General features: G+C 38.9%; 1 protein-coding gene across 7 annotated transcripts in view; it reads right to left on the bottom strand.

Moving 5' to 3' along the window:
- Positions 1 to 27,797, bottom strand: part of Atp9b (ATPase phospholipid transporting 9B (putative)) — a 255,181-nt gene extending 227,384 nt beyond the window's left edge. For 2 of the 7 annotated variants that reach the window (XM_058580694.1, XM_058580696.1), the window contains exons 1-4: positions 27,641 to 27,797; positions 14,963 to 15,136; positions 3,362 to 3,512; positions 666 to 779 (exon numbers count right to left, since the gene is read on the bottom strand). In XM_058580694.1, coding sequence (XP_058436677.1) covers positions 666 to 779; positions 3,362 to 3,512; positions 14,963 to 15,136; positions 27,641 to 27,753 — 552 coding nt within the window. In that variant the 5' untranslated portion in view covers positions 27,754 to 27,797. The remainder of the gene's footprint in view (positions 1 to 665; positions 780 to 3,361; positions 3,513 to 14,962; positions 15,137 to 27,640) is intronic. The other 5 variants (XM_058580691.1, XM_058580695.1, XM_058580692.1 and 2 more) reach the window with 3 other exon arrangements.
- Between the last annotated feature and the right edge of the window lie 25 nt (positions 27,798 to 27,822).

The raw sequence follows: 27,822 nt of genomic DNA, 5'->3' as shown, positions 1-27,822 counted from the left end.
ACAAATAGCATAAAACTATATGCTAGAGCTGGGCATGTGGTTCAGTGGTAGAGTGCTTGCCTACCATGCTGAAGCCCTGGCTTTGACCCTGGCACCATAAGATAAAATAGAAGGAAAAAATAGGAAAGAGAAGAAGTATAAAAGAATATATTTGAAATAATGCCAAGAGTCATCAACCTTTCAGAACACTTCATACACTGAGCTGTCAACCAGAAATTGTCTTACTGGAGTCCAATACTTTAGAACTTTCACCACTGGCTTCACATCAAGACACTAACTCTCCAGATCCTACAACCTCAGTATCACCCAACAGTTCCATAGTAAAGGAAGGAGCAGGGAACAGGCAGACAGACCTACAAGCCTTTGAACAGGTGCAGAAAGCCCCAGAAAGGACACTCATAACTTCCCCAGCTACAGAGGTCTACAGACTCCTGCTGCTCTGCAGGCAGTGCTCTGACCTTACACTTCCTATAGGGCTAAAGGGGATTAAATCACAGAACTCAGTGAAATCCTTTAACAAGTGTTAAATGATACACAGCAACAACAACATTTTAACAATCGTCAATTTATCTTTTAGCCATATGAACTCTTAAAATTGTATACTAAACATCATTTTTAGATAATAATTAATAATTGAGCATAATTTTTTAAATTTTTTCTTTTACCAGAGGAGCCCAGTAGGTGTAGAGGTAGCCTATTTTCAATGCTGGTACAAACTGTGAGCAGGACACTACCAGAAAATAGAGATTCAAGAAAAACTTGAATTGTTCATACAAAACCTGAAAAAGAAAAGAGAAAATTAACACAATCCCTAAATTTTAATACCTCCAATATATAATTAAATATAGCACAATATATAACCACATTTCTGTTTGGAATTGGCTTTCTAAAGCTATCCCATATATAAAGGTTACCCCACATAACATTTGAGATAAACTGAGGGGAAACAACAATTAGGACTCTAAATTATATTAAAAGTATCCTTCCCTAAGAGGCTTTATTTTTTTAATGAAATTTTTAGTTTTCCAAAATCTATAATCTTTACATGCACATCCAAACAAATGACACCAAAACTTTCCCAATGCTAGCAAGTCAGTAAATACAAAAATGTATATCTGGATACCAACTCAGAAACTCTAAAGATGCGAAAGTCATACTAACCTCATGTTTACAAACTGGAAAAATAAATAAATAAATAAATGAAAAACAAAAAATACAACACCCATGCTTTGCAACATGAACTGGGCTTTATGAAGCCAGATGTGCACAACTGTGACTGCATGAGATGATCTCCTGTATGTGTTTTCTCAAAACATGTAAAATGATCAACACAGAATAGTAAATAACAGACCAATTTTCAGGAATATAGCTACTTGTATATTTTTTATAGTCTTTTGGTAGTTGGTCTTTAACACTATTTTTAAACATGAATTTCATCATTCAATAAAATTTTAGGAAAGCCAAAAGTGAAAATTTTTATATTTTTTTTAAATTCAAATGGAATTACCTATAAGGAAGAAAACTCAAGATCCAGTATATTGAGAGCTCTATTTACAAATGCCTCAAGTTACTAGATTTGAATTAAAAATTAAATAGAACAAACCTGATATTTATAGATAGGAACAATTCAAATGGCACACAATTACAATCATACTGGCAAACTTGCCGTCTATGAATCAGAACCTCCTGGGAAGCAACTTATATTACATAATATAAAATAAAATTACTGCATCATCATATACTTACATGTGTGACTGAAAAATCAGTTACACCAGTAACACACTTATATTCATAATCATGTTCAACTACTATCTAGAAATGTTTTGAACTATTTCATAAATTAATCTCAGCAGGAAGGAAAGCTCTTTTTCCTCAGCAATATCTTTAAAATCTCAGCATAAATTATATCTATTAGCAATTCAGAAATTGCCATTTATGCTAAAAATGGCATAGAATTCCTACTGTGTAATTACCAAATGTTTCTAAAATACTACATTTTAGATGAAAAGATCATTTCAGAGACAATTTAAGAAAAAAAATCACCCACACAGTTAAGGACTGTATAGACACATCAACAGGTGTTCTCAAGATGCAGCCACTCTAGGCAGGTTGTATGAATTTACACTGACCAAAGTGAAGCTTGCATTATTTGTTTCAGACCACTGTACTCAATACTTGATTATTCACTGAATAAGTCTGGTGACTGTTAAGAAAATGCACACTGCTTAGCTAACGGTGTTATTTAATAATTTAAACCTAAGGAGAAAACAGTGCTTCATTCAATAAAGTTGAAAATATTTGCCCCAACGACAGTTTACATTTTATTGTCCTGACAAAAGATCAGTCTTCTAATTATGGGGCCATTAGTTTTGTGTTTTTTTAATAAAAAAAGCACATTAGATATCAAACTCTTGCCAACAAATGAATGGATGGGGATTGAGGGAGGGGAATAATCAATGTCCAATACAAAATCAGAATGATCATTAAAATACAAATACACAAGAAAAAGCAACTTTCAATTGATGTAATCAAGAGCTTTTCTTGATAAATAGAATAATAGCCCTTAGCTAGAACATGCCAAAGTTTTGATATAGAAATATAATCAGATATATGATGACAAACTACTTTCCCCAATAAATCATGCTGGTCTAACTTCTAAAAATCAAGGACTAAAAAGAAAATAAAATCCTGTAATTAAAAAAAAAAGAAAAACAAAACCAACACCAGTTGTCTTTGCCTTCAGAAAGATAAATAAATCTGTCAAAAAATTTATTCCACTATTCTAAACTCACATAAACTTGGTTTTAAAATTTAATTTAGAAGTATTGCTAATAACCAAGCAGCAGAAAAATAAATTTTAGTATTTAAATTTAGCATAGTACCTAATTAAAGATTTAGCAGTAGGTCTACGGTTTATAATGTAAAGTAGCAAAGACATCTATATACACTTACATATTGTTACAGTGTCATTTTTGTGAAAGCAAAATTGTTTTACTTTCTTTTTGAAATTTCTTGACAAGCTTAGAAACTATATTCAACTTTTCCCTCCAAATTCCCACCCCCAAAAAACTTTACAACTTATTTTTTGATCATTTTACTTAGCATTTTTTCATTATTTCTATACTACAATTGTTTCTATAATTATATAAATGATGTTTATCAAGAACTGAAGTTAATAATCAAGTTGAAAATTTTCTTGTTGATTAAAAATGCAAATGAATGATTTGGCAATCATTGAAACTGAACAGTATAAGACCAGGAGGTGCTGCGTTGGGTCTGACAGTGAAACACGGAAGGGTCTCTGAAAGGCATTGGAAACCAGCAAGCTCTGACCTATGACCCTCGAGCAGGAGTGTCTTACCCCAGGTATAAAGGTAAAGACATTGTATTTTTGATTTTTTATTGAATTCCTGGGATGCTTTTCTTCACTCTTCTCAGGACATCCAAGCCATACTGTTCGAGCTTTTAGTTCTTTCTTTCGATGACAAATATTTATCAGCCAATCACAGCAACTGCATGAAACAAACAAAAAAAAAATACATATTACATATGCTTTTTGTAAAACATTTAAACTGATCTGCATATTGAAAGACAATACTGACTTTTCTGTATTTACCAGACACTAATAGCATTATCTAATGCTAATCTGGGGTTTTTTCTTAGAACAGGTCAATTATACAAATTTAAAATGTCACAAAAAAATACTTAAAGAGTCTCCTATTAATGTGCAATGGCTTCTAGAACCCAGAGCAAAGTCTCCTATAAATGTGTAATGGCTTCTAGAACCCAGCGATTATCACCCCTATTAGACACTCTTAGTGGCAAAACAACATCTTTAATATTCTACAGCAGTCAATGCTCCATTTTTGAAAAAACATATAGCTATGGGTATGGTAATTCTTATGATACCACTTGAAGGCTGGGGATGTGGCTCAAGCGGTAGCGCGCTCGCCTGGCATGCGTGCGGCCCGGGTTCGATCCTCAGCACCACATACAAACAAAGATGTTGTATCCGCCGAGAACTAAAAAATAAATATTAAAAAAAAATTCTCTCTCTCTCTCTCTCCCCCTCTCTCTCACTCTTAAAAAAAAAAAAAAATACCACTTGAGTGATTCAATGATAAAGGTACACAGATATCAATTAATCCAAGACGTAGCTTTGTCTCTTCTCTGAAGAATCATTTTTTTCCATTTTTTTACAAAACGACTATTCCAGTAGCATTAACTAAAGACTTATGGTTTTAATCAACACAACATTTAAAAAGCTACCAAAGTTGAATGTGATGTTCTCATGATAATAAAAGCTTAGTTGTTTTCCACATGCCTATCTTCATCCATGCCCTGTTCCAACACAGCCAGGGTCCTGGGAGGACCAACTCTTCCCCTTCTGGTCATCCCAACCATTATTTTCAGAGAGAAAATACAAAGGGTCCAATGGGATAACTTTTCTTAAAATACCTCAAAAAATGAAGAAAAGGTATCCAATTCATCTCTATTGAACACAAAATAATCATGAATTTAAGATTCACTATCAAAAATTTGGGTTAATTTGACTATTCAAAACGTATAAACATTCGGAACAGTTCACTAAGGGAAGTTGTTGGATCTCATCTTCTGAAAGCATTCAAGGTTAGAATTGCAAGTCAGCTGTGTACATCAGAAAGTGTTAACTTCACTTGTGACAAAGTAAGCTTTAAATTTAACGACAAATTTTGTATGAAAATAACATAGAAGGCATGATCATACAACAGAGCTGACACATCATAATTCATATCTCAGAATTGCTATGTCTCCAATGTTGGTGTTATCCTTTCCATCCAATCACACTGACTTTATTCTTCAGAAATTACTTTCAAACATTAAAAATTCAGATGCACTACTTCATAAATATTTCTTTATGGGAAGGTGCCTTGGGGGAGTATAAACTAAAATCAGCATCATCCCTATTGACTATCCGCCTAATTATTTTTTGGGGGGTGGAATATTGGGGATTGAACTCAGGAGCCACATCTCCAGCTCTATTTTGTATTTTATTTAAAGACAGGGTCTAACTGAGTTGTGTAGCGCCTCACTTTTACTGAGGCTAGCTTTGAACTCATGATCCCCTGTCTCAGCTCCCGAGCCACTGGGATTACAGGTGTACACCACCACACCCAGATAATTTTTGGCTTTGCTCATATCTTCACTCTAGAAGTGCAGAGCATGATACACGATGTTTCTGCAGGATTGCCCACATTACTGCCTTGAGAAACTTCTCCTTAATGAGGCTGATGGAATGCCAATGAAGAGCCCTACCTACTGCCCCTCAATTCAACAGGAGCAAAGATCCACCTCTGGTAGAATGGAAATCTCCTTCTACTGTGCAGCATCACTTTTTAAACAATAAACCTAACATCTCCATATCGAAAGCATGCTTTCAAGTCCCCAACAGTTATAAATCATAGTATTATTCAAGTTATTTAAAACTAAGTACTTCCACCATTACTGCTATTGTTGGCAGAAAAAAAGGAGATGCATCGAGTAGATTTCAACCAAATTTTGACAATGTTTCATCTTATTTTGATTGAACGAAACAAAAATAAGGCTACAAGTAGAACACCATAAGATTCAAATGATTATTTCTTCTATACCACTGCTTTTATTGTGTAGCCCCATCCCCACCCCAGGCCCTTTCCCCTCATGCACCCCCTATCTTACTGTCCCCTAGCAGATCGTAGCCAGCTCCCTGTACTTCCCAACCTAAGTCCCCACCCTCAGGGCTCAGTGCTCATGGACACTTCCTGCCTAGAGCTCCCTAGTAGCCACTCAAGCTCTAAGCTGCTTTCAACATGTACTCCTGGTGTTATGAAAATCCTACAGTGATGATACACAGCTAAGACAGATCCCTTCTTAAACTTCAGACCTGATCTTCCTCTGAGTCACCTGCAACTGTGCTGCACAGATGCCAAACTCCTACATTCGACACATGAGGAACTCTAGGTCACACAGGGAAATGACTTTCCTAAGATGTTAATGGCAGAGCTGAAAGCTGAAGCCTGGATCTCAACCCCACATCAACATGATGTGCATCCTGCATATAAACAAGAGTCAGCAGCCAATGCTGCTTACGTTTCCAGAGTGCCCCAATCTAGCTAGAGGCACAGCACTCGGATGGTGAAAACTAACAAACAACTAATGAGAAGAAATGGGAACTCCACGGAAAAGCCCCACACCCCATGCAAAGTCACCATTTTAGAACACCAAATTCTGCACAGAGAATTTAGACCCACGCCAGCCAACAGCTGCTGGCCACATGTGGCCACGTTATGGTTTGGATGTAAGGTATCTTCCAAAAGCTCACATGTAAGTCAGTGTAAAAAGGTTCGGGAGAAATGACTGGCTTGCCAGAGTCGACCCAATCAGTGAATCAATCCCCTGATAGGGATTAACAGAGTGGTAACTGAAGGTGGGTAGGGTGTGGTTGGAAGAGGTGGGCATTGGGGGCATGACTCCGGGGTATCTATGTGTATTTGACAAGTGGTCTCTCTCTCTCTCTCTCTCTATCTCTCTCTCCTTCCTGATCATCATGTGAGCCACTTCCCCCCCCCAATATTCTTCCACCATGTTGTTCCTGCCTCACCTGGAACCCTGAAGAATGAAGCTGGCTTGCCTATGGACGGAGACCACTGAAACTGTGGGCCCTCAAATAAACTGTTCCTCCTCTACAATTACTCTGGATGGGTCTGTAAAGTCACAGCAGCAAAAAAGCTGACTAAAACAGAAATGGGGTACTGAGAATTCGGGTCATTCCTGTGACTAACCTGACCATGTGGTTCAGAAACATTTGGTGCTTTTTGGAAGTGGTGAGAGGAATTTTGAGATGTAGCAGTGCAAGCTGGAAACGCTTTAGGTTGTTGTAAACGGAGCTTAATGGCTGATTCTGGAGGGAGCTCAGAAGACCAAAATGTCAATAGGACCATATGGTGAAGACAGGACTCAATAGAGTTTAGAGGAAAAGGAGGACACTATCAGTAAGTGGATTAGAGGCCATTTGTATTATGTTCTGGTGGAGAAGTTATCTGTTTCTAGACAGCAGAGCATTCAGGTGGTGGCATGGACACTGCTGTACACTTTTAGCCCAATTTATTGTAATAATCAGGAGCAGAAAGCGACTTGAAAATGGGGGTCTAAGAAAGTTGCAGTTGTTAAAGACATTAATGCCACTAAAGAAATGCCAAAGACTTTGCCCAGAGACTGTAAGAAAGATAACTTGAGGGCATCTCAGGAATTGGCAAGATCATATTCATCCCAGACTCAAAGAATTAAAAGTAAAAATTCTCTTGAGAATAGCCCAGTTGAAAGCCTTCTTACACAAGGGGGCCTAGGAAGTTTTTCAACACATTCAGCCCCTCAGGCACTCAGAGGCTGCTGCATCCAGGGTCCCTGGAGGCCTGGCTACTACTTAAGATGGCAGCAGACCTGGGTGTCAACCATGTGGTGCTGGTTCTACAGGATTGCAGGATGGTAGAGAGAGGGCGTCATGGAGGCTTCCACTGAGATTTCAAAGGAAGGCCTAAGAAGCCAGGCAGAGTGCCCCAGGGTTGGAGTCCCTGTGCACAGCCCCAGAGAGGGCAAAGCATGGAGATGTGAGGAGAAAGCCAAAGCTGCAGTAAAGACCCCTGAGATTAAGAAATGCCAACATGGGACATCATCCTAGAAAAACTGTAAGAATCGAACAGAAACAAGCCAACACAAAGTCCACTTGAGCTGTAACAAACAAGGCCCCAGGGGTGGAGCTACATAAGCCCTTTGAATAGAACATTACCACGCCTTGTGCCCCAGATACTAGAAACAGAACTGCAGGACTTATTTGCCCAGCTAGATTTCAGACTCTGCTTTGGTGCCATTCCTTCTTTCCATGCCCCCATTTTTGTGATGGAAATGTTTACTCTGTACCTTTATATATTGAACACTTGTAAATCGCTTTTTTTACAGGAACTCATGATGCAAGCTTGCCCTGAGACTCAGAGTAGACTTTGGACTTGAATTTTTGGGCAATCTTAGAACTGTTGAGACTATGGGGACTCCTAGAAATAGACAGAATGTATTTTGCATTGTAAGATGCCCTTGCATTGTAAGGGCAAAATGTATAGTCTGGATGTGAGGTGTCCCCCAAAACCTCACGTGTGAGACAATGCAAGATGGTTCAAAGGAGAAATGATTAGGTTGTAAGAGTCCTTTCTTTCTTTTCTTTTTTTAATTGATTTTTTTAAAAAAAGGTTGTACGAGTCTTAACCCAATCAGTGAATTAATCCCGTGACAGGGATTACTAACTGGTAACTGATGGTGGATAGGGTGTGGTTGGAGGAGGTGGGCATTGAGGACCTGGCTTTGGGATATATTTTTGTATTTGGCAAATGGAGATGTCTCTCTGCTTCATGATCCTGTGAGCTGCTTCCCTCTACCATACTCTTCCACCATGAAATTCACCTCACCTCAAGCCCTGAGAAATGGAGCCAGAAGGAAAAGAGGGGTGATTTTGAGTACATAAACACCAAACACTGGAAAAAAAAGAAAGAAAACTGTACAACAAAAAAGTACAGCAAAAAGTACTGAGACCTCTGAAACCAAGAGCCCCCAAATAATCTGTTCCTCCTCCACAACTGTTCTGGTCAGGTCTTTTAGCCACAGCAGAAAAAAGGTTAAAAAAAAAAAAACCTGACTAAAATAGGCTATTTAACATTTAACTAATTAAAATTAAAAGCCCAGGACCTAAGTCACTAGCCACATCTCAGCAGCTCAACAGCCACATTGGCAAATGGTTACCATGGGACACCAGAGATTTAAATATTCCTATCATAATAGTAAGAACTACTAAACAGCACTGGTACATGCAAAACACACTAAAAACAAGTACCATTGGTGAAACACAAGCTACTTATATATACACTTCTCTTCAGCATTTCAAATACAGCAAAAAGTTCTCAGAATACATTCAGACATGAATATTTTTTCTGCAACACATAATTATCTAATCTGATATTTAAACATATAAAAGTCACACAACCCTAAGGAAAAATAGAGGATATGCAAAGCTAAGAAAGTGGTAAACCACTACTTAGCATTGTTAAGTGTTGTAACACCAAGCAAACAGAAACCTTAACATCAACCCATGCCAGCCACGATAGACACCAGCTTCTCACTGACTTCATCTCATTCTGTGAGCACTATGTACCAAAGACTGAAAACATATGTTCCATATTATATTCTTTTCCTCTTTATAACCCAGTATAAATAAATCTAAGATTCCTAGACTGCCACGATCTAATTAAATTATTCATACCACTTCATTACTCACACGTATTAACAAATCAAAGTGTTATTACTAATTCTTGTACTGTGCAGACAGAGAAGCAAGTAAGGGTTAGGATGCCACTATAAAGTCACATACTACTGCACAAAAGTGAATGAACACATTCACAACAGGTAAGCTTGAGGTTTGAAAAGCCTAGGGATCCTCCAGAATTGCCAGTGGACAATGAAGACACAAACTATGATCAGAAGGGAAAGAAGGGTGATTTTGAGTACATAAACCCAAAACACTGGGAAAAAAAAAAAAAAGAAATCTGTACAACAAAAAAAAGTACACCAAGCCCTATTGAGTGGTAGAGCTAAAGAGGAAAACAATATCATGGGGAATTTCTGAGCAAAACATACGGGAAAATATCGAAAAATGAGAGGGAAAAGCAAAATGAAATCCTAGTAAGTAGTTGGCAGTTTTACTTAATCACATTGCTGTGTATGCTAAATATTTTCTAAATTAATAATTTTTCAGAAAAATACTTTCCCACATTTATACACTGCCTAACACGATCAAGATCAATAGTAAGTACTTCTAATAGTGCATATATACTTTTCCTTAAAATATTTTAGGATTAGTAGCTTTTCACAAATCCCTCTATAATCAAAGTTAAGTATTCTGATATTAAACATTTTTGTATTTCAAGATTCTGTGCTCCAAAATTTTAACCATAATGAAATAACCCTCAAAATTTAGACAGCCTCCTTCCCTTCATCCTCCACCCAAAATTGGTCAATTACTATATCTAATAGGTACCTTTAATTACTAAGAAAAAAGCAACACAGTACTCACATTTGTCTTAAAAGACCAGCATTTTCCCATGGCTCTGTACCCCACATGTTTTACAGATTAATTCAAAGTACAGAGGCCATTTAGAACCAGAAATAATCCCAGCAATTGATACTCCCTCTCCTTTCCCTTCATATGGAAATGCCATCTCAACTCCACTTTCCTAGAGACAAAGTGATTTTTGATAATAAGTGAAATGTAAATCTCGTGAGAATGACCATCAACCTGAATCATAGAACTACATATACCAACTAGTGCCTCAGAGCAACTTACAGGAAGGTATGTTCATTCACATGAAAGAAATTCAAAAGTTTTAATTAAAAGATTTCAGAGTTTTGTTTTTTTTCCCCAAAGTGTCCAAGTGGGTATTTCTGACAAATAATAAAAATGAAAAGTGAGTCTTAAGTCATGAAGAAATCAGAGTCTACTCAGTCCCTGAAGAATAATGATTTTTAAAAAAGCCTTCCTGGACCGGGGTTATGGCTCAGTGGCAGACGCTTGCCTAGCATGCATGAGGAACTTGAATTCAATCCCCGGTACCACATAAAAAAATAAACAAATAAAATAAAGGTATTGGGGCTGGGGTTGTGGCTTAGTAGAGCACTTGCCTAGCATGCGTGAGGCACTGGGTTCGATCCTCAGCACCACATGAAAATAAAATAAAGGTATTGTGTCCACCTACAACTAAAAAAAAAAAAAATTTAAAAAAAGCTTTCCTTGGGTTGGGGCTGGGGCTCAGCGGTAGCACATTTGCCTAGCATGTGTGAGGCACTGGGTTCAATTCTCAGCACCACATATAAATAAAGGTCTATCAACAACTAAAAAATAAAACTTAAAAAAAAAAAAAAAAGCTTTCCTACTCAAATGTATCTCACATGCAGATATATTTAAATATTTACATATTAATTACAATCTACTTGTATTGCAATAATCATTAGCATTTTTTCTTGCAATTAAACTAATTTTATGTGTACCTACCTCTTTGAATCATTATCTAATAATTTCAATAACAACGAATTTTATAATGCCTGGTACTTAGAAAATAAAGTGGCCAAAAAATAATAACAAGCTAGTTGCTAAATGTACAATATGACTAAGGTACAATTTCTAATTTCCATAACAATTTCTTGATGTAACCTAATGAACAAGAGTTAAAGATATCTCAGGTTACTTCCTATCCCACATGGCAACAGGACCCTCCTTAGTGACAACATGTAGACTAAACAGAGCCAGCGAGGACGGTTTAGCTCTTACAGAATCAGATTTATTAAAATAAAGATTTAAAAGATATTTGAATCTTTAATTCAATATCTAGATATTTCATTGAGCTGTTTCGCCATCCCCCAAATTGAGTGGTCTGTCTGTCAACACATACATTTTCAAATATATTCTTAATATTTTCTCTAAGAAAAGGAGTATACTATAAGTAAAATTCAAAACATGGCTGTCATGTTCCATATGGTTAACATTTTTTCTATTAAAAAAAGGCAAAATATTAGTTCAATAATAATGATGAGCCTGACAGCGCTGCAAGTCCACAATTCTTTGCAGCTTGCTGACCAGTATAGGCTGGCAGGACTGCTGCTAGCATGGTCAAGCAAGCCCCATCCCATAACATATAATACCTGTCAAGCAACTGTCACCAGGAACATGTCTGTGTCCTGTGGCTTAGTGCCCATTAGTGCTCATTCCCACAGCCTCAAGGATTTCAGCAACTCAGTCTCCACCCACATTAGAGGACTTCCTGACACATTGAACACAAACCCTCAGCCTTCTCAATCCAGTGTTCCCTGAAGGGAGCTGAGAACAGGCAATTACCAAATAGCCATTGCACTTCGAAGACTGCAAATCAGGATCAAGCTCATTCAGGCCACATCTTCTTGTCCTATCACTTTTCCCAGGGAACAGAAAAAGGGCTGGCCTGACCCTCACCTGTCCAGAGAGAGACTTTGCCAGGTCTTAACTATAGTAGTAGGAACACCAGCCTTTTTTGAAGAAGGCGCCTTACAGAGCAGAGGAAAAATACTACCTCCAACCCACACTTGTGGGGAACTCATGCCTCTGAGATATACCCCACAGCCATCAAACTGGTAGTAATCAGTAGCCCACCACAATCTACTCAGTTCACAATACTGTGGGCCTCAGTCCCACAGAAGCTCCCCGCCCATGCTTTCACAACCAGTTATATAAAGGTTCAGGCTCTTCCCCGACAGACAAACAGCCATAAAATATGCCACAATCACTACAAATTCATGTGTATTGAGTTTCCTTTACTGATTACTAGCAATTGCTACCAAAGCCTGGCTGACTTTTCTCATATCTTAAGTCCTCATCTGTATCCTAATCCCCTGCTAACTCAAGTGACCCCACAGTTCCAATAAGAACACAATAAAAGTCATCTCCATCAACACTTCATTCTTCCTGCCCTCTTCCAACTGCCAAAGTCCCTATCTCCTTTATTCTTCATAGACCTGGCAACAGGTGCACTTTCTTTTTTTTTTTTTTTAATATTTATTTTTTAGTTATCGGCAGACACAACAACATCTTTGTTTGTATGTGGTGCTGAGGATCGAACCCGGGCCACACGCATGCCAGGCGAGCGCGCTACCGCTTGAGCCACATCCCCAGCCCAATAGGTGCACTTTCAAGGATAACAACCTTCCTTGAGGCTTCCAGTATCAGCACAGTAAGAACTCTCAAACTTACATGTCCAGATCTGACAGAATTGTATCAGACCAACCCTCCTGATTAGTTTTATATTTTAATACAAGATAGATATTTAAAAAAATTAATAACATTTTTAGACAAGAAACATCTTTAAAGGTTGAAGGTTTGTTGCAACAAAGGTATAAATACAAAGGAAAAGTTCTTGAAGAAAATTAAAAGAGCTGCTCCAATGCATACATAAATGATAAGAAAGTGAAACAGGCTAACTGCTGACATAAAGAAAGTTCTAGTGGTCTGAACAGAAGAGCAGAACAGCCACACATTCCCTACAGCCAAAGCTAAATTCAAAGCAAGGTTCCAACTCCCTTCAACTCCATGAAGGCTGAGAGGTGAGGTAAATGCAGAAGAAAAGTTTGAAGCCAAGAGAACAGAGGTTGGTTCACCTCTGTTTAAGGTAAAGTCTCTGTAATATAAAAATACAAGGTGAAGCAGCAAGTACTTGGCAGAAGCTACAAGTATTCCAGAAGACAAACGATGATGGTATCTACACTAACAAGATGCTCGATGTGGATATAATATAGTCTTCCATTGGAAAAAGATGCTAGCTAGGTCTGTCACAGCTGAAGAGGAAAAATTAGTGCTCTTCATGGTGACTTCCCTGAAGGGAGCTGAGAACAGGCAATTACCTGTTTCAAAGCTTCAAAGTACAGGCTGATTCTCTTGACAGGGACTAATGCAGCCAATGTTCATACGTCATTCCAAAAAATCATTCATATATCATTCCAAAAAATCCTAGGGCCCCTAAGAATTATACTAAACCTACTCTGCCTGAGCTCTATAAATTTTAAAAGTTGACATCACTGCAGATCCCACACATTCAACAGATCACAGGAAAAGACCATGAATAAATTCATTCAAAAGCTGGAATAAAGATTGCTGGTCTTTCAATGGAAATTCGTCCAGTGTTTTCATGTTTTTTTTTTTTTTTTTTAGTACTGGGGATTGAACCCAGGGGTGCTCAACCACCAAGCCATATCCCCATCATAACTGACACAAGAAAAACAAATAAAAAAATAACTGTAGTCCCAAATCTATTTAAAAAATTGACCCTACAACTAAGTATGTACCCACAAAGACCACTCCGGGTATCTTGGAATATTGGCCACTTAACTAGAAAATGCTTTCAATAAGTCACAGAGACTTCTTATTAATTAGTATCCCACCATCAGCAATTTTTAAAACATTGGTTAACTATGAAATTCTTTCTTTACATGAAAGCCTGTGATATACAACAAGGACAAGGATAGTTATGATCTGATTGAAAGCTAAATAGGGAGTTAAAGCTAAATCTTGCTCTTCTCCTTTCTCTATGCTGCCAATTTCCTACAGTTCCACAAAACAGTGAGTATCACCTCGCAAGCTGACCCAGAAATCAAATTGGCAATAGGAACATCTTTGTGCAAACTTGCAAAAGAATGATGAAAAGCATGAAAAACAAAACCTGTCTTTAAAAATATTCACCTTCCTTTTATGGACAATACAAGGGCTGAAGAAGACTCTGTGATGAGCATGATGCACTGGACAGGCTCTGCTCTAGTCACAGGGCTTCACTTAGCTCTTGTAGCTCTTGCTCCCTGCTTCTGGTGGCGGGAGAAAAAGGTGTCTGAGATGCACAGAGCTCTTTCACCTGCCAGAATTTACTCAAAGGCAAACCACACCAGTTTATCTTAGCACCAGGAAACTTGTCTTAAATAGGAGTTTCCGTCTTAATATCTTGCTGGCTAAACCTACAGAAGAGTCTTATTCCAAGTCAAAGCACTAAAGCTGAATAATACACATAATTACAGTGCTATTAAGCTGCATGTTATAGGTCCATCTCCATCTTTTTGGATAAGAAAGGAATGCCATTTATAAATGTTGATACAGTGACCAGAATTAATTCCGCCATGCATTAATTACAAAGCCACTAATTTCCCTCAGCTTTTAACTATTTAAATGTCTTATAAAATAATGAACTTGGTTTTCCCTGACTTTCTGATTAGCACTGTTTGGTCTGACTAATGTTCTAAGTACTCTCTGTGACAACCCAGTGTCTTTGGTTTTTATAGAGACTTATCAATACATCTTGCAGTTATACTAGCTGGTAAGCTCATAAGCATGACAAACCTGGAACAGAGGAACTTCCATCCACCGCAGACAAACCACTCCAGACCACTTTTCCTTCGCTCTATCCTGGCTCGCGGCAGCGTGTGGTAATCACTTTCATCATTCTCAAAGCCTTCTTCAGACATCATTAGTGGCATCTCGTCCAAATGGGCAGACTCATCCTCCAGCTGGTACCTAGTTAAAGGCAGGAACAGAGAGTTGAGCAGACCAAGCATTCTTCTGTAACAGCGTGGGATTCGTTTACGACAACCGCTACCTACTACTTGCTGGCTATCATTTCTTCAAATGGAGCTGCTTTCATAAACAGCAGTGCAGAAAACCAAGCTGCCCAGGTAAACAGGCAACCAGTCTACACCAGGAAGCCAGTGCTGGCTGAGAGGCCAACAATACCCATGCCACAGTCCCAGACACCTCCACATGCATGGCTGGATGACAGCTCTGCAGGCCTGCCCAACATTCACTCACTGCATTCAAGTCAGGAATAGTAAAAGTAATCATACAAATATGGCCATCAGCCAAAAATTTAAGGCTACAAGTATCAGCTAAACCCTCAGTCACATATTAGTTACCAGAGTTCCTGAAGTGATTTTTGACAAAGTATAGTTGTCTATAGACTGAAAGTTCTCACGCCATCCTTGAGTTTGTTTCAGAGTTGATATACTGACACACACAGGGAACAGTGCTATGTCCAATTTATTCTGTCTTCATCAGTGCCTTTACTAAAATGTTCTACTCAAGGAAAAAAATATCAACAAGTAGAATATGTTTTAGAAGGCAAAAGATCTCTTCCCATCCCAAGAAACAGCAGCCCACCATCCACACTGTCACTTTGGCTTTCCTCAATCACAAAAATAATCTCTTTACAAAATAAAAATTCACCTTTTTGAGAACAGTGTCAGAAACCATAATGGCAATTCAATAATTGCTATCTTAATTTTACATGGAGCTCACATGCTATATATTATCTCAATTTTAAAATTAAGAAAATAGCCAGATGAGGTGGCATATGCCTGTAATCCCAGAAGCTCAGGAGGCTGAGGCAGGAGGATCAAGTTTAAAGCCAGCCTCAACAACTTAGCAAGACCCTAAGCAACTCAGTGAGACCCTGTCTCTAAATAAAATACAAAAAAGGGCTGGGGATGTGCCTCAGTGGTTGAATATCCCTGGGTTCAATCCCCAATACAAAAAGAAAAAAGAAAATTAAGAAAACAAAACTTCTGAGATGGGTGTGTGACAATGGTAGTCACTGAAATTGAAATGTCTCCTCACAATCTCCAAAATCCATTTTCTGCTTTTATTGGTTTTTACTGCATTACTAGAGACTCAACTGAGGGGCACTCTACCACTGAACTACATCCCAAGTAGTTCCAAAGTTCTTCTAATTTTGTTTTCAAGAGAGCGTCTCACTAATGGCCCAAGCTGGCCTTGAACTTGTAATCATTCTGCCTCAGCCTTCTGAGTTACTAGGATTACAGTCATGTGCCACTGCTCTCAGCTAAGTAGCCATAAAAAGAACCAGCTAGACCCTATAACAAAAACATATCTAAGAGAATATTGAAATCCTTAACATACACATAAGGGGTAAGATGAGTATTTCAAACCAACAGAGCCAGGGACATCCATTCAAATGCATGGGGGCATCTCTCTGGTGGAGGAAAATCAGAGGCCCAAAAGACAGAGGAATTAATGTTCTTTGTTTTTTGTTTTTTTGGGGGGTTTTTTAAATATTTATCTTTTAGTTGTAGTTGGACACAATACCTTTATTTTGCACAAGTGAGCGCTCTACTGCTGAGCCACAACCCCAGCCCCCAGGGGAACTGAAAGAAAGGAGCTGCCAACCTAGAATGCTACATCCTACAAGACAGTGACATTCTCAGATAAGGGAAAACAGAAAGTTTGTTTTCAGCAGCAGATTTGCCCTAAAAGAATGCCAAAGCAAGTGTCAGGATGAAGAAAATAAAATACCAGAAGTAACCCAGAACTCCAGGGAAAAAAAGAGCAACAGAAAGGTCTTTTAAGACAAGAATAACTATTCAAAACAAGAAATATAACACTGTTTTCAATGTGAAGAGGCTGGAATACAAGTGACCATACAACATAAGGAGCAGGCACTCCACAGTTCATATGAAGTGGTAGGATGGTAAGCTGAGCAGAGAGTGGAGAGTCAGCCACCTACACTGCAACTCATGCCACAGAATTTTTTACTGTGGGGGTCTGTCCCGTGCATGCAGAATGTTGAACAGAATCACTGCCTTGGCAGGACAATGAAAAATGTCTCTGGAGTACAAAAATCACCACCTACTGGAAGTAACTTAACTATAACACAATATGTATCAAAAGATCTTAGAGAATAAAAGGACAGAAAACAATGTGTGATGCAAACACTAAGAAACTAAACAGCCATATTAACATAAAAAAAAAACTTGCCAGAATGAAGGAAGACATCACAAATGGTAAAAGAATTAAATCACTAACACGATCTAGCAATTATACACGTATATGCACCTAGCCAGGCCCAAAGCTTCAAAGCACATGAAGCAATGCTAATACAAATGGAAGGGAAATCCAGTGGTACTTGAAGACTAAAACTCTTCTCTCAATAACTGACAGGAAAAAGAAAAATCAGAAAGGATATAAAGGTACAACCCACATCAGCAACTAACCTAACCGGCATTTATAGAAAACACTACCCATAACAGCATAATACTGTTCTCTTCAAATACACAAAGAAATCACTCACCCACAGATCCTATCCTGGGTCAGAACACCAACCCTAACAAATAAGTAAAATCACATAAAATGGGCTCTGTCATCACAATGGATTTTAATCATTATTAATTGAAAGATTTTTTTGAAATCCATATATACTTTGGTGGGGCGGGGACTACATTTACAAATAAGCTGTAAGCCAAAAAGGAAAAAACAAATCCTCACACTCAAAGCAAAAAAGAGCAAGTTCCTTCATAACATCAAATTTTGGGAGAATAGGCTCCTTACTCAAACCAAGGACCAAAACCAAAAACAACAATTCCTGAGGGCCAGGGAAAATGGACACAACTGACAAGGACTGAAATTTACTGAGTACTGAACACGGCCAGATAGCAGGCCAAACACTTCAGATCCCTGAAGAAAAATAATTTTAAAGCAAATCAGACTCTGGGGGAAATACCTGCAGCATAAGAAAAAAAAAGCAATTGACAGCAAGGCCCTCTCCTCTAAAGCTCCAATCCTGCAGGGTCAGTAACAGGAAGTACACAGTCAATTACAGAGAAAAATACTAGAACAACAGGCAGGGTGGCACGAATGGAAGTGACTGGAAAGGTCTTCCTTGGATCACCTAGGAGGTCCTCCTTAGAGGTAACACCTATGGAGAGCAGCCATCCACTAAAGATCTAGGAAGACCAGTGAGGGCTGCAGAGACCTTGGGCAGCAGGACAGCAAGAGATGGGCAGGACCAGGCACACAGTGCTAGAAAGGTACCAAGAGTTTCAGTATTGTTTCAGGCATAATGGGAAGCCATTAAAAGGTCTCATGTGTGGAAATAATTTGTTTCCAAAAAGGTCTTTTAAGTAATATAAATTCAAACAAGAAGGGATAATGTTTTCTTTGACTGTCAAGTGGAAAAAAAAAATTGGGGGGTACTGAGACTAGAACCCAGGTATTCATCCTAAACAGGTGTTCTACCACCCTTTTTATTAATTATTTTTACTTTCGGAAAAGGTCTTGCTAAAGTGCCCAGGATAACCTTGTACATGCAATCCTCACGTCTCAGCCTTCGAGTCGCTGGGATTACCGGTGTGCCCCATAGTGTCTGCCTGGACGGACACCCACAGTAGCAGCAAGAGCAGTGAACAATTTGTGAAGCAGCATCACAAACCAACTAGAGGTTCTAATTGCCCATGGAAATTAAATGTGCACAAGATGTATCTTCAAAGATGATCATCCCCATACCACGCTGCTTGAAAGAGTAACCAAGGAAAAGGAAAAAGCATTAATGTTTAAAGAACTGGTTAAGTATACGATGGAACACCATACTGTCACTAAAAATGATAGAAGAACTTCTGTTCGACCTAACTATGCTAAGAGAAATAGCAGTCACTTGTTTTCACCCTCTTTGAACATTCTAATTCACCAATAAAAATGCTATTCTTGGGGCTCAGTAGTAGAGCTCTTGCCCAGCACATGTAAGGTACTGGGTTCGAGGCTTAGCACCATATAAAAATAAAAGCATTGTGTCCATCTACAACTAAAAAAAATATATTAAAAAAGAGAAGAAAATGCTACTCATTTTTTTGTCTCCATACCATCTTCCACCAACAACTCCAACTACTCTAGATACCATCAGAGAACATCCTTACAACATGCAAATGACATTTTACATGATCCAGGCAAAAATTACATGATCTGTGAAGATGGGAGCCCAAAATAAATTGTTTCCTTTATGTAACTTCTCTGCTTAGGATTACAACATTTAAAGTCATTTGGGAGTCTGAGGCAGGAGGATCACGAGTTCAAAGCCAGCCTCAACAAAAGTGAGGTGCTAAGCAACTCAGTGAGACCCTAAATAAAAATACAAAATAGGACTGGGAATGCGGCTCAGTGGTTGAGTGTCCCTGAGTTCAAACCCCAGTACCAAAAAGAAAGGCACCTAGAAAATGAATAATGATACAAAAATGTGAAAAATTTCAAACACCACTTAAATATATTATAACATTATATCCAAAATCAGATTTTTAAGTCTTTTCATTAAGTTTTCTGGGCAATCATGTCACATTTTAGCAAAAGTCACAATCTCACCACATTTAACGCTGGAAAAGCAGAGTGATGTGTTCTGGAAGATAAAGAATATGAGCAACATCATGTTTAGCAACCTCAACTATAGAAATGCAGCCTTTGAACTGCAAGCAATTTATTCCATTTTCAAAGCAATTTTCCTATTGTATTGAAAATTTCACCTCAGTATTTAAACACAATAAGATGATGAATAATGGATTTCTTCAAGACAGAGTAAGCAGAGAATCTTAAGTGTCTTTTGTTGCCTGGTGTCATACACACTTAATTGGTTTGTCACTCAAGAAAAATCAACGTTTCCAGCAATTAAGTATAATTCTGGAAACATATTTCTTAAATGAGTAAAAACAATGTGAACAAAGACGACAACAGATGATACAAACCCAAGAGTACTGCCAAGCTAAGGAAAGAGGACAACTACCTTAGCTGCTGCCAAACGCTTTAAAAGAACTGGGAACTTTCAACAGAACACTCAAGCTCTGGAAGACATAATTTACATGCTTCTAAGTAAAAGTAGGTCAATGCAATAACTAGCTTAAATTCACATTTTACCTCAAGTATCTAACAGCCTTATTGTTTCCATTAGGATAAAAACTATTTCTGAGAAGTCAATTTATTTTAAAAGGAGAAACATTTAAAATATGCCTAATGCTCAAAACTTCTTTTAGAAAAATAAACATTTCCCTTTTGCTTGCATATTAATAGAGAAAGCAAAAGAATTTGTTACAAAGAAATGCGCATATCTCCCTCATCACAGGAAGCTACCAAGTTCAATGTCACCTAGAAATCACCAGTAAGTAGCAAACTACATGAACTTCTGAGAAATCAAAACTCCTCCTCCAGCAGCAGGTATTCACTCTGGTTTTAATTTTTTTGTTCTCTCCATACTCATGTGATAAAGGTTAAATCCCGCTGCACCATCGTTTGAAGGGAGATGTTTTGGTCATGAGGCCTGTGTCCTAATAATGGGTTAATGTCAGGGTTTTTCTTAGTATTTATATTTTAGTTATAGGTGGACACAATATCTTTATTTTCATGTGGTGCTGAGGATCAAACCCAGTGCCTCACGCATGGTAGGCAAGCACTCTACTGAGCCACAACCCCAGCCCTAATGTCAGTTTTACAAGTTTGCAGATGGGCTCATTCTCTTCTGCTCCTCTGCCACGTGGGGACATAGCAAGAAGGGCTCTGATCAGAAGCCCAGCACCCTCATCTTGGACTTCCCAGCCCCCAAAACTGTGAGCAATTAAGTTTCTATTCTCTATATATCACCCAATCTCTGATATTCTGTCAAAACAGCACAAAGCAGACTGTCACAAATGAAGAAAAAGCAGCAGCAAATTAATTAATTAATTAAACAGCTATAAAATATGCCTTGACCTTAATAACAAAAACAAGCAAAAGGAAGAAGGAATTGCCACCCCCTTGAACTAAGAAGTGATCCCCAATGTTGACTGTATATACAGTAAATTTGAGATAGCAATTTCTCAAAGGTTCTATAAGAAACCTGCATACCAATTTCTTGAAGAAATTATACCAATGCTATATATAAATTGAGACAAACATGTGAATTAGAAATTTGAAGATTCATGGCCTACTAACTCAGGACACATACTCCAATTGCCTCTTCCCATCATGTTAATACTGTCAAGTATAGGAAAGTTAAGTGACATATTCCGATTCTGGAAGGTCTAAAGATTTTTATAGTTGAGTGAATTATGGATCCCTTTTAAAGGAAATTCTTATAAACCTCTATGAAAATTTCTTTAATTCTAAGGAATCACAGGCCTTAGCAATTAAATACTGTCTTAAGACTCATTCTGGGGCTGGAGTTGTAGCTCAGTGGTAGAGCGCTTGCATAGCATGTGTGAGGCACTGGGTTTGATTCTCACCACCATGTATAAATAAATAAAATAAAGGTCCATTGACAACTAAAAGATATTTTTAAAAAAGACTCATTCTGGGGGCAGAGGATCTAGCTCAGTGGTAGACCTATCATGTGCAAGACCATGGGTTCAAACCCCAGTACTACACATACACACACACTCACTCACACACACACACACACACACACACAAAAAGAATGAAAAACTGAATTATTCTGTATAGAAAGAGGAAAAGAAAACCCCTTCAATTGTGAACTATCATAGTGAAGGAAAAGTTTCATCTTCACAACTGGTAAAATATTTATTAAATCATTATAAATTTTAAAGAATCAGAAAAAATACTGCATAGACCCTATATGAGATATCCCCCAAAAGTTTATATTAGACAATGCAGGAATGTTCAGAGGTGAAATGATTTAGGAGACCTATAAGCTAATCAATGGATTAATCCATTTGATGGATTAGTAACGTGAATGGATTACTGTGTGGTAAATATAGGCAGGTGAGGTGTAGCTGGAGAATATACCCCGCCTGGGGATTACATTATGTCCCTGGATCCTCATTTGCCCTATGTTTCCTGGCAGCTTTCCTCCATGACCATGCCCTTCTACCACCAAGTCCTGCCTCACCTTGGGCCCAGGGCAATAGAACTGGCCAACCATGGACTGAACCTCTGAAACTATGAGGCTCAAAAACACTTTTCCTCCTCTAAGTTGTTCTTGTCAACAATGTTAGTCACAGGAACAAAATGCTGACTAACAAAGAAATCTGAGAATAAGAAACCTAGCATTACAAAATACTGTTACATCTACCAAGAAAAACTAATATTTTGCAGGTAATCAGACAATAGCCATCTGTCCTCTGCACTAGACTCCTTTTCAACATTGAAGGTTAACTCTTACAATATTGCAAATGCCCTTAGGCAGGGCCAACACCCATGCTGGTAGAAAAAGTAAAGAAGGGCTGAGGTTCTGTCTCAGTGGTAGAGTGCTCACCTAACATGTGTGAAGCACTGGGTTCAATGCTCAGCACCACATAAAACATAAACAAAATAAAGGTATTGTGTCCATCTACAACTAAAACATACATGAAAAAGCAAAATTAAAATGTTTGATGTCCTTCATTCTTTTTTCAACCACAAAGCTAACTTGAATGTTATAGTTATCACTTAAAACACAGAAATGTGACACCAAATTTAAAAATGCCTTACTCTTCACACATTCACCATGTGAGAAAAATTGATACCTCACATGACAATGTAATTAGCAGCCTAGTGAACTTTGATTTCACTTATTTACTGGCATTTGAAAAAGGACCACATTCACCTTTGATGATAGCAAAAATAATGTGATGTTGAGCTTTTTAATAATTATTAAACCATACACAAATCATACATAATTCTTTTTTTAAATTTTTTTTGTTTCAGGTAGACACAATATCTTTATTTTATATTTATGTGGTACTGAGGATTGAACCCAGTGCCTCATGCACACTAGGCGAGTGCTCTACCACTGAGCCACAACCCCAGCCCATCAAATCATACATAATTCTTCCCTTGGAATTTTGGGTTTATATTTTAAACCCAATGAAGAAAATTTTTATGTAAGCTATAATTATATACCAGCCTTATCTTTTAAATATATTGTGTCCTAAGCTGTTATAATTCTAGTGAAAGAAAAATAATTTCACTTCAAGGAAAACCTGAAAACCTTTAAAATACATAATTGTAATTTCTTATACATAACAAGAACAAAAATGTCAATTTTACATTGCCTGAGGAGAGAGGTTTTCAAAGAAAAGTCTATGTCAAAGGTGTCTTTCCATCAACTAAAGCTATGAAGCATTCCGTTGCCAGTGTGTAGATTCCAGCCTGATAATATTAAACTTTGTTTTCTGTATATGTAAGACAATACACTAACACTCTTTATTTTTCAGATGTATTCTATAGATTGCACATAGTTCCCAAAACAGAAAAATTAGAAAAATAGTTTTGATAGAAAACTTTATATCAATTTTAAATCATTTCAGTTTTGAAGCATGAAATTACTGATTTGTTATAAGTCAACAGTATACCTAAAGAGTTAAGTGTGGTAGCACACACCTATAATCCCAGCTACCCAAGTGGCTGAGACAGGAAGATCACAAGCTGGCCTGGGCAATTTAGCCAGACCCTCTTTCAAAATAAAATAAAAACGGCACTGAGAACAAGGTCCTGGGTTCAATCCCTAGTACCACAAAAAAGAAAGTATGTTTAAAAATAGCTAAAATGATAAATTTTATGTTACATTTTACTACAATAAAAAAAAAGATCTATAAATTCAGAGATGGCTGGGTGAAGGAAATAGAAATGAAAGGTGGAGTGGAAGCTGCAGGATAAGAGGTGATACATGTACTTATGAATTTACTCAAAACCACAGAATTATACATTTAAATAGGTGAACTGTCTGTATGAGAAGCATATCAAAAAACCCGTTAAAGAGTGCAAAAATAAACCAGACATTCTGGTGCATAAATGTAATCCAGCTTCTCAAGAAACTGAGTCAGGAGAATAACAAGTTCATAGCCAGTCCAGCTGGCTGGGCTGGAGATGTGGCTCAATGGTAGAGCATTTATCCAGCATGCACAAGGCCCTAGGGTCAATCTCCAGTACCAGAAGGAAAAAAAAAAATGGGTAGGGGTGGGAGGTGTACATATCACCAACATCTTAAAGAAACATCAAAAGAATAACAGGCAAACACCATGAACAACTCTACACATCTACACATAAACCTGGTAACTTCTATCAAATGGAACCATTCCTCAAAAAAAACCACAAACTATCACAACTCTCCTACTATGGACTAAAAAGTGAGAACAGCCCAATAACTATAAAGAAACTGAATTCATAAATTGAAAACATCCAAAAAAAGAAATTTCCAATGCTCAGATAGTTCTGCTGGCAAATCCACCAAACATTTAAAAAGAATTAAAACAATATCTTGCCGAAAGAAGAAGAGTTGAGAACACTTCCCAACTCAGGAGACCAGGAAAATGGTAAAATCTAATCATCACTGCCACTATTGACAAAGACACATCTGAGAAGATAAGTCATAGAATAGAATGGAATCTCTGCTATGCACTATATGAGTGTGGCAGGAGTTACCTAATTCTGCACTAACAGCAGCTGGAATAAAGAATGACTTCAGAAGTGCAGTGGCTTTAAGAAACAGCTAGAGCACACCTATAAATCCAGCAGCTTGGGAGGCTGAGGCAGGAGGATCATGAGTTGAAAGCTAGTCTCAGCAAAAGCAAGGCGCTAAGCAACTCAATCAGACCCTGACTCTAAATAAAAAACAAAACAGGGCTGGGGATGTGGCTCAGTGGTTGAGTGCCCCTGAGTTCAATCCCCGATACCAAAAAAAAAAAAAAAAAAGAAAAGAAAACACCAGCTACAAGGTCCCAAGTAACTGCCACTGGGGTTAAAAAAAAATAGGGTGAGGGCAACTGAGTAAATGGAGCAATTATAATGTTTTATTATAAGCCTTTTAGCACCACTTTATTTTTAAACTGTATGTGTATCATGATAAAATAAAACCATATGCATATCATGATAAAATAAAACCAACCCAATTTCAAAAAATAACACAGAAGCATAATTTCTGGTCCAGACAAAATGGCATTTCTCCCTGACACTCCCCAATAAGTCCAACTGTAAATAAATAAACTGGAACAAAGCAAGACACAAATGAGAGTTCTGAAAAGTGCCATGACCACAGCAGTGAGAGGAAGGCAGGCTGGCTGGAGACCTGGGCTGAAGCAACAGCATCATGTCTCTCATGTGTTCTCCCAGCAACAGAATAAAGCACCACAGGCCCAGTGTCCCCTAACTTCAACCATGCTAGAGAAGGGAGCCAAGAAAGCTTGTTCCCTACACCCCAATAGAACAGGACCACAGTATCATGAGAGTACAGCATCACCAGCTAGAAACTGGTAAGCAGCCAAGGAATGTCATATGGGAGAGCCTGAGGCTGCTCTCTCATCCCCACCAGGGATGCTGAGGGATGTAGGCACCAGCAAGGGAACCATGCCACAACAACCAGCTAGTCCTGGAAATCTCTGTGTCCTGAAACCCTGAGATTCCTCTCTCCCACCAGTGAGACAGCCAAGTAGCACTGACAAGTGCTACCCATCAACCAAGAGGCCCAGTCCAAGAAGCCTCTTTTACAGCACCTCCCTCCCCCACACCTTGCCCTACTCCAAGACTCCAGGGCAGGCAGGGAGCACCACCAAGCAGGATTCTGCCATGGAAAGCCTCTGCAATAGGGGTGCTCAGACTCCTGCCTCCTACTCAGAGACACCAGTACAGCCAGGTGGCACATGTGGAGGGGACACAACCACATCCAGTGCCTCACCAAGGATGTCTCTCTATCCCATGGAGCCCGACACTCTCAACTCTTACCAAGAGACACTAGGCCTGGGGAAATCACTCTTCCCCATCATGCAACACAAGAGAGACCAATGACACCACCTAAACTGAAGCAGTCCAAAATGCACCACACACTGTCATTAGAACTACAAACCACAAATGTAAGCCAAGACCCATATGCTAAGTCTAAACAGGTGGCCAAATGCAAACCCTGAATGGAAGAATAGGTAAAATGGTGATAAAAACACATCATAGCAGTAAGTTGAATGCATACGGTGATAGCCAGGGCAAACACCTGAAAACCATACAAAGATCTACACTCAAAACACTGTACATATACCAAAAATTGTTCAAGTAACCCAAAAGAAGATAGGAAAGAGAAACACAAGGAAATGAGAAATCAGAAGAAACAGAAAAATGCCACACTTAGTCCTAATGTATCAATAATTACTTTATGGATAAAAACCATGACCCAACAAGAAACTTCACCTCAAGTTGAACAAAGTGTGTAGACTGAAAGCTGGCACTATGCAAACATTAATTCAAAAGTGCATGAGTACTACTCTAATACCTAGTAGATTTAAGAGCGAAAGAAAATTATGAAAGGAACGGTACATAACAATAAAAAAGGTCAACACATACACAAGACACGAAATTCTGGATGTGTATGCACCAAATGACATAAAATGAAAACTGATAGACTCAAGATGTGATGAAAACCTTGTTTTGAAAGCTAGCATACTTCCAAATATTTATACCCTAAAATTAAATGCTTAGACAATTACTAATGCAATCACTCTTAAAGCTAAGAGTGGGAAAGAAGAAATGACAGCTCTGGAGAACGCACTTCCAGGAAAGCACCTTGAAAAAGGACAGCTTTTATTGGTTCTCCTGTAAAACTCAACATCCTCCGTGAGAAAAACATTATCCATCGTTTTACAAAAGAGGGAAGTTTAAGGTGCCTAAGATGAAATGACTAGTGAATAAACAGACCAGGGGCGAATTCAGCTCTCCCATTACATAACATGAACTCTTCTGATTGCATGTTAGTCTCAGTCAAAAAAGAACTGCAAAGCTGAAATTCTGAAGTAAAATGGCTAAGATATGATATGGGGTAAAATCCGTATTTTTTTCCTCCGCGCATCATGGGTTATTTCTTCAATACCTCTGCAATAAAGAAAATAAAATTTTGATAGCTGGAAGAGGTAACACTTGGGAGTTTATTTTGTAAAACTGCAGTCTTTACGCCTCTTCCTTTACAACAGCTCACTTCCGTGGCGCGAGAAGGGAGCGATCCTGAGCGGCGTGGAGGCAGCCCCGCGAGGAGCCCGGCTCGCCCCTCGGTCACACACGTCCTCCCGGCCGCGCAGCGGCGGCCCCGTCAGCTACTTAACCGTTCCGCGCCTCCACTTCCCTTCCGCGCTCCCGACGGCCACGCTCGGCGCCAGCGAGCGCTCCGCGGGCCCCTCGCGCCCGGCGCAGCCGGAGCAGCGGCCTCTGCGACTCTCAACTAAGTTTCGGGCTCGCCGCCGCGGAGGCGCCGGGCCCGAAGCCGGCCCCGCCAGTGCGGCGCGGAGGGTCGGGCCGCGCAGTTACCTGCCGCGCCGGTCGGCCCCCGGCCCGGGCCCCGCGGCGCTGTAGTAGGCCGCGCGCTTGTGGCCGGCCGCCGCTGCGCTGCGCACCGGATACAGAGGGATCTGGTCCGCCATGTTTCCACCAGCCCGCCCCGTTCTCCGCGGCGACTTGGCGACTCTATCCCCCCGCCCTCGTCCCTCAGC

Source organism: Marmota monax, unplaced genomic scaffold (assembly GCF_021218885.2).
Source record: "Marmota monax isolate L192 unplaced genomic scaffold, Marmota_monax_Labrador192_F-V1.1 WCK01_AAM20220418_F8-fsc00060, whole genome shotgun sequence".
Lineage (NCBI taxonomy): Eukaryota > Metazoa > Chordata > Mammalia > Rodentia > Sciuridae > Marmota > Marmota monax.
The sequence above is the reverse complement of the archived record's forward strand: the minus strand, read 5'-3'. Positions and strand labels throughout refer to the sequence as shown.